The sequence below is a fragment of the Condylostylus longicornis genome, unplaced genomic scaffold (genome assembly GCF_029603195.1).
Source record: "Condylostylus longicornis isolate FDR11 unplaced genomic scaffold, ASM2960319v2 ptg000004l, whole genome shotgun sequence".
Lineage (NCBI taxonomy): Eukaryota > Metazoa > Arthropoda > Insecta > Diptera > Dolichopodidae > Condylostylus > Condylostylus longicornis.
This window is the reverse complement of record NW_026577973.1, coordinates 3239264-3246298: the sequence shown is the minus strand read 5'-3', so window position 1 is coordinate 3246298 and position 7035 is coordinate 3239264. Positions and strand designations below refer to the sequence as shown.

Sequence of the window (7035 nt, the reverse complement as noted above, 5' to 3'; positions counted from 1 at the left end):
CTAGAGCTATAGGATGAACCCAGATTTATCCTAATATTGTTAGAATAAATCTTCAAGTATCTTAATATTTTTACAGCTAGCTAATTAAAACTAAAGATAAAAATATTAAATACTGTTAAAATATTTTTAACAGTAAATTTTGAAAAACCACACTTAATTTATAAGGCGATCTTTTGCGTACCGTAAATTTTAATACAAAATTTCCATACATTATCATAAACGTTAAGGAAATTCTAGACTTCGTTTAGAAATCTTTAATCGCGTATTAAAACGAAAAACATTTTTGTTTTAAATTCCAATTAATTTTTATTTTTTGCATAGTTTTTTTTTTAGACAATCATAAATTTTTGATTTCCGGTCAATTTGAATTTGTAAAATAGGAAAGAATTTGACAACTAATATTGTTATTGGAATGGTATGTAACTTGTTTTAACATTGACTACGTCCTTGGATCCTTAATGATATTGTTTTAATTTTTTTATGATTTTAAAAGTTAAGCTGGATGTCATATACAGGTTAAAAGTTAAATTGTCCTCGTCAATCGTTTTGTTTGCAAAAGTGCGAGTACTTGTGATTATGTATATATTGTATGTATATGTGCAGGAGAAATATTTTTAATGTTTGTTTTATGGCGTATGACCAACGGAAATGAAAAAATAAAAAAAGTTGGGCATTAGATGTTCTAAAAATACATTTTGTAAGGAATATTTAAATACATTATGTAAGGAATATTTAGTTAGCTGGGCAAATTGAAATTCGTCATAGTTTTTTATTAAGAAATAAAAGAGAAGAAAATTTTAAATTTTAATCAAGAGCAAATTTTTAGTAACTCAAGTATCTAATTGAAAGTGGCTAGAATTATGTGGGAAAATAAAGAAAGTATTCCCTAATGTAGAAGTTGCAAAAGCTTCTTTCTGAATGCTTCTTGTTATATAATATAAATTACATGTATTATTGTCATTCTTATTATTACACAAACACACGACTTATATGTATATTAAACAAGGAGTCTCTCATAAAATGAAAAATAAGGTATCACATTTTTCCTGCGTATAAATAAATGTTTATAACTGCGGAACCATGCCACATGGAGTAATCATTGACTTGTTTTACAGATAATTGATTCCATCTTCCTCCTCCTTTTTAAAATCTATGTGGTATAATTACAAGGTACTGAACCAGATTTCTTTTTTAACTATAGGACGCAATTTTAGAGTCGTTTTGAAAGATATACTTAAGAATGCAAAAAAAAATATTCGAAATTTATTTTATGCGAATTTTTTACAGTCTATAAAGAGAGCGCTGCTATAAAGATTTTCTCTATATCAAAATGTTATAAGGATATACGCAATCTCGAATATATTGTTGATCTCGAAAATATAGTTCTCGAATTCGTTGTTGAGTAATGTATAAGTGATAAACGTAATTTTATGACATATTATTGGTTTCTTGAAATATTTGTAAATATGGTTCTTTAAGTAATTATTAAGATGCTGGTTATGAGTATATGTTGGAATTGTGAAAATTAAAATATGATTACACAGTAAAAAATATTTAGTTCAATATTTTAATTTTTAGTCTGAAACTTGAAACTGTAACCCCAGTTTAACTATAGAAAAACTTCGGTTTTGAGTTCAAATAAAAAGAAATTATTTTAGTTCCAGATTTAATTTTTTCTTAAATTTAAATTATTATAAATTTTTCAATTAAGCAGGCGTTGATCGTTTCTTAATTAAAAAATTTAAAATTTTTACGTTTCAGTGTGAAATTTTTAAAATGAAAAATTGTTTTATACATGATGGGCTCGATTAGAATGAAAAGTACTAATAGGCTTTTATGGTACGCGTATGTGCATTTATAAAAATAATTCAGAGCCTTGGTTTTCTTTTATTTTAGGACAGGTTTAGATCTTTCGTTGGACGTGATTTATTTAGCAACGGCGAAGTCTTCTTCAAAGAAAATTTAAGACTTGAATATAAATCTTATGAAAAACTGAGCTCAAAAAATACAGGTTTAAAAAAAGAAGAATCGCATCTTAGAAAAACGATTCCATTGATAAACGGGTTGCGAGAGCATTATGTGCTCTCATTTCTTCGGCACAGTATAAAACCATAGCCAACATTTTCGGCATGTGTCAACAGTTCGCAGATTGGTCCCAGATTTTGTTTTGAAGTTAGGGAGAAGTTGAAACTCAAGTACCTTAACTCATACCCATTGATCGATTAAAAAGCAAACATTTCAGGATTTAAATAGCTATGTATGTTTTCAACAGTGGCTGTATTGGCGCTGTTGGTAAATTGGAGTATTTAGATTTTTTTCTTCGTTCCATATTTCTATAAACATTTTTATTTTGTCGTTATGGCAAATACATTATCAATTTTTTAATTAATATATTCCGGTCAACTGTTTCAAATCCTTCCTCAAATCAACAAAGACTGCAAGTATTACCTTTTTGTCATCTGCATCAAATTTCCTATTATCCCGTTTTCTTTTTTTCAACCATGGGTGTTGTAACAATAATTAATATGGAAATAATTTTATAATTTATTGAAGTTATGAATATTATGTATATTTAAATAAATAAACGTCAATTTGAGTATTCTCAAGTTTCTTTAAAAATTTCCTTTGTTTTGGTTTTGAGCAAAAAGTCCTTAAAACAAATAATTTATAATAGGAAAATAAATTTTTTATATATGAAATTTTTTAAATGTTTATTTAAATATTAAGCTTGGGAAGGGAAGCCTTTAGCATTCGCAATGACATCGAACACAAAGTATGCGACAGAACAAATTCAAAATGTTTTGTACGAAAAAGATGTATTCTTATTATACCCTGCACTTCGTGAAGGGTATATTAACTTTGGTATGGAGTTTGTAACTACTTGAAGGAGTCATCTGCGGTATGGACATATATATATATTCTTGCTCAGCGTAAAATTCTGCGTTGATTTAGACATGTCCGTCCGTCCGTCCGTCCGTCCGTCCGTCCGTCCGTCCGTCCGTCCGTCCGTCCGTCCGTCCGTCCGATCGCACGATAACTCAAAAACGAATAATGCAATCGACACCAAACTTTCACAAGTTGCTTCTTTTGTGCCAAGGACGAACCCTATTGTTATTGGACCAATTCGGACAACGGGTTCGGGTAGCTGCCATACAACTCAAAGAGTTTATTTTAATTATTTCAAAAACTAATAAAGGTACAAATATAAAATTTTGTATACATGTGTCCAATCATATTCTACATATGCTCTAAAAATTTTAATGAGATAGCTGCACCGGTTCGGGTGGCTGCCATACAACTCCAAAAGCAAATTTTTTATATTCGGCAAAATAATAAAGTCAGATTCATGAAACTTGGCAGTCGTGTGTCCAATTATAGGGCAAAGATATTTCTGAAGTTTTGGTGGAATTGCTTGACAGGTTCGAGTGGCTCCCATACAACTCCAAAAGCTTATTTTAAGTATTTGGAAAAATAATAAAGTTAGATTCATGAAACTTGGCAGTTGTGTGTCCAATTATAGATCAGATATACCTGCGAAGTTTTAGTGGAATTGCTTGACAGGTTCGGGTACCTGCCATACAACTCCAAAAGCTAATTTTAAATATTTGGAAAAATAATAAAGTCAAATTCATGAAACTTGGCAGTTGTTTGTCCAATTATAGATCAGATATATTTGCGAAGTTTTAGTGGAATTGCTTGACAGGTTCGGGTAGCTGCCATACAACTCCAAAAGCTAATTTTAAATATTTGGAAAAATAATAAAGACAGGTTCATTAAACTTGGCAGTTGTGTGTCCAATTATAGGTCAAAGATATTTCTGAAGTTTTTGTGGAATTGCTTGACAGGTTCGAGTGGCTCCCATACAAGTCCAAAAGCTTATTTTAAATATTTGGAAAAGTAAAAAAGTTAGATCCATGAAACTTGGCAGTTGTCTGTCCAATTATAGATCAGATATATTAGCGAAGTTTTAGTGAAATTGCTTGGCAGGTTCAGGTACCTGCCATACAACTCCAAAAGCTAATTTTAAATATTTGGAAAAATAATAAAGTCAAATTCACGAAACTTGGTAGTTGTGTGTTCAGTTATAGATCAGACATATCCGCGAAGTTTCTATAAAATGGTTTCACAGGTTTGAGTAATTGCTATACAACAATGAAAGGTGCAGGGTATAATTCAATCGGTTCATACCGACTGAAACGTTTTTACTTGTTTTTTTCATAATTTATTATTATCTTTATTTAACAAACAAATGTGATTAATAATACATGCAATTTAATTAAATAATTTTAAATATATAACATAATTTTTCTATAAATTAAAAAATTTTGATAACTCATGGCACGCATCTCATTTTTAAAAGACAATATTATATTGATATAATTTTATCTATACTTTACCAATTTTCTGTTACGTTTATAGGAGTCGAAGAAGCATCACTAATTGCTGAAGCAATATTCACTATTGGAGGAATAGCTTGTGTTGTTGTTGTTGTTGTACATGCAGATGTATTTGAGTTAAAGGCAATTCTAGGGACAGGTCGTATAATTTTTTGTCATTTAACTGTAGTCATTTGAGCCGGATGCGTTAAAGGTAATAAATTATTTGATTGGTGACTTCTGAAACCATGTTGTTGAACATATTGAAAAGCTGATCTGTCTAAATGTTGTTGTAGGTAAAAATCATTAAATGGTTGTAAACATCTTTGATCAAAGTTTTGAAATAATGGAGGAAAACGTAATGTAGAAGCTGCAGGATTATTTATGTAGAAACGGTTGTGATTTGAAGTATTTAAAACATTTCCAGTTCCAGTGGCTGGCGGATGATTATGTAGATTTGTGTTCTGCTGATAAAATGGAAAATTATTGATTTGAGTTGTAACAGATTGTAATCGAAATCTTTCTAAAGATTTAAGATCTTCCAGCATTTTATGTGAAGTTAAGTGTTTTTTTAGATAAGCTTGACTGAAAAGAGAAGAAATTTTGAATATAAGTTTTTGACAAAAAAAAATAGGGAATTTTAAATGTCTTACCGTCTGAAGCTTTTTCCACACTCAGTACAAGCAAATACCCCATCCCCACTACTTGATTCATCAGGTTCTGTCTTTTCATTAGTCAAATCTGTTACTGATAATATTTTTGTTTGCTTTTCAGAATTTGATGATTGCTTTTTATTTTGAGAAGCTAAGACCTCCGATTTTGGTTTATGCCAACGACGATGTGAAGCCAAATTTGCAGGACAATTAAACACCTGAAAGTAGAAATAAAAATTTTCTTGAAATTTAAAACTTTGACAATAAAATTAACACAATTTTAACAGCGTAAACAAGTAAAAATTTAAGCAATTAGATTAACTGTAGCTTTTTAGAACATTTTAATCAATGGCTGTTTAATACATCACCAGTAATAGCTAATATTAGTATTATTTTTACTATTTTGAAACTCGAAAATGACAAAAACAAAAATCATAAAAATTAATGTAAGCATACCTTATCACATTCTGAACATCGGTATTCTATATGAACTATTCTTGAACATCGATGTTGAGCTAGCTGGAATGCGTCATCGTATAAAGTTCGACATAATTGACAAATATATGAACCAATTTTGTTATCAATACTAGCCAGTATAGCCTTAGCTTCATCTGTTATTTCTACAACATTAAAAGCAGGATCAATGTCACCTTTACGTACAACAAGTTCTTCGTCTTCTCTCAATTTTCTTATAATAGTTCCAGATACCGGACTGCTATTATCCTCATCAATATGTTGCTTTCTCATTTTTAAACGCCTCTTTTCAAATTTACTTTTAATTATTTGTCTGAACATTTTATTATCATTGGAATTTAATTCTTGGGGTGATTGATAGAAAGGAATATTACTTTTTATTTCTTGGGGATTATTTATGTTTTTATCAACATCATTTTCGTTGTTGTTATTCATTGGTGATGGCATGAAAGTTTTCTCGAAAAGTTTTGCAAATCCTTCAATAGCTTTATTATGTAATTCGACATCTTCATAAACAACTTTATTGCCAGTCAATGCTCTATCATAGTTGTGGTTTTGTTCATTTTCATTTTTATATTGGTCTACATCAAATAATTTATTTGCGGAAATATTTGGGGAAATATAATTTGTTGAAATTACATCATCATCATTTCCTATAATATCTACGAATTCCTCTTCATCGTCATCATCATCATCAACATTATCATCTTCATCATCATCAATAATATGTTCAAGAATCTCTTGAACATTATGATGTTTATCGCAATCACCCTCATCTTCAGTCAAAATAATTGATTCATCTGGATCTTCAATCACTATCTTTGCATTCGAAGTTAAATCATTTGGAATTTCTTTCGGCATTATTGTTGTTGTTGTTTTTGGAATTACCGATGTTATTTTTGAGGGGGAACTACTTTCACTGTCTTCAACGATAATCGTTTTATTTTCATTTTCACTTTTTTCTAAAAATTTCTTTTGCTGATTTAGTGGTAATGTTGTAACTATTGAATTTACAGGTTGTGTAGAATTGTTATTAACTGTTGCTGTCAACGATGCTGTTGATATTGTTGTTGATATGGTTTTATTCCAGGGAATTAAAAGTGAATTGTCAAAATAACCGAAAGAATGTGGACGCCATAAATTGTTAATGTCCTCATTAGGATTTCGTAACCGTTTACGTGGTGGCGAAGGAGTTGATGGTGGTGTTATTGGAATTGATGTTTGCCTCAATGATAAGTCTAATGGCGATAAAATTGAAATTGGACGATTGAATTGTGTGAATGTTGTTATTGCAGGTAAGCGATTATATTCCATGATTCCTTCCATTTGAATAACTTCTTTTATATATTAAAGATGTCCAAACGAATCTGTAAAATTTTGCAATAAAAAGAAGAAAAATGTTTTTGGAACTTTAAATTTTTTTATAATAGAATCAGATCATGATACTTGAATGAAAAATAAGAGAATTGAAATTAAGAATTATAATTTACGCAGGTATTTAAAAATTTAGATCTAATAATCTAATCTAAATT

The 7035-nt window shown here is 29.7% G+C and overlaps 1 protein-coding gene across 1 annotated transcript; it reads right to left on the bottom strand.

Annotated features, from left to right (window-relative positions):
* Nucleotides 1-4552: 4552 nt before the first annotated feature.
* On the bottom strand, nt 4553-6829 carry LOC129612527 (uncharacterized). The gene is made up of 4 exons (XM_055526183.1): nt 5915-6829; nt 5486-5788; nt 5030-5247; nt 4553-4961 (listed from the first exon to the last, which is right to left on the bottom strand). The coding sequence occupies exons 1-4, from the start codon at nt 6827-6829 to the stop codon at nt 4553-4555; spliced, it is 1845 nt and encodes a 614-aa protein (XP_055382158.1).
* Nucleotides 6830-7035: the final 206 nt, after the last annotated feature.

What these genes read in the sequence shown, in the direction of transcription:
- LOC129612527 (XM_055526183.1), bottom strand. Translation starts at nt 6,829, where the DNA reads ATGGAAGGAATCATGGAATATAATCGCTTACCTGCAATAACAACATTC. An exon ending in GATGTTCAGAATGTGATAAG is followed by an intron (nt 5,248 to 5,485) that starts GTATGCTTACAT and finishes TTCTACTTTCAG; the next exon opens with GTGTTTAATTGTCCTGCAAA. An exon ending in TGTGGAAAAAGCTTCAGACG is followed by an intron (nt 4,962 to 5,029) that starts GTAAGACATTTA and finishes TTCTCTTTTCAG; the next exon opens with TCAAGCTTATCTAAAAAAAC.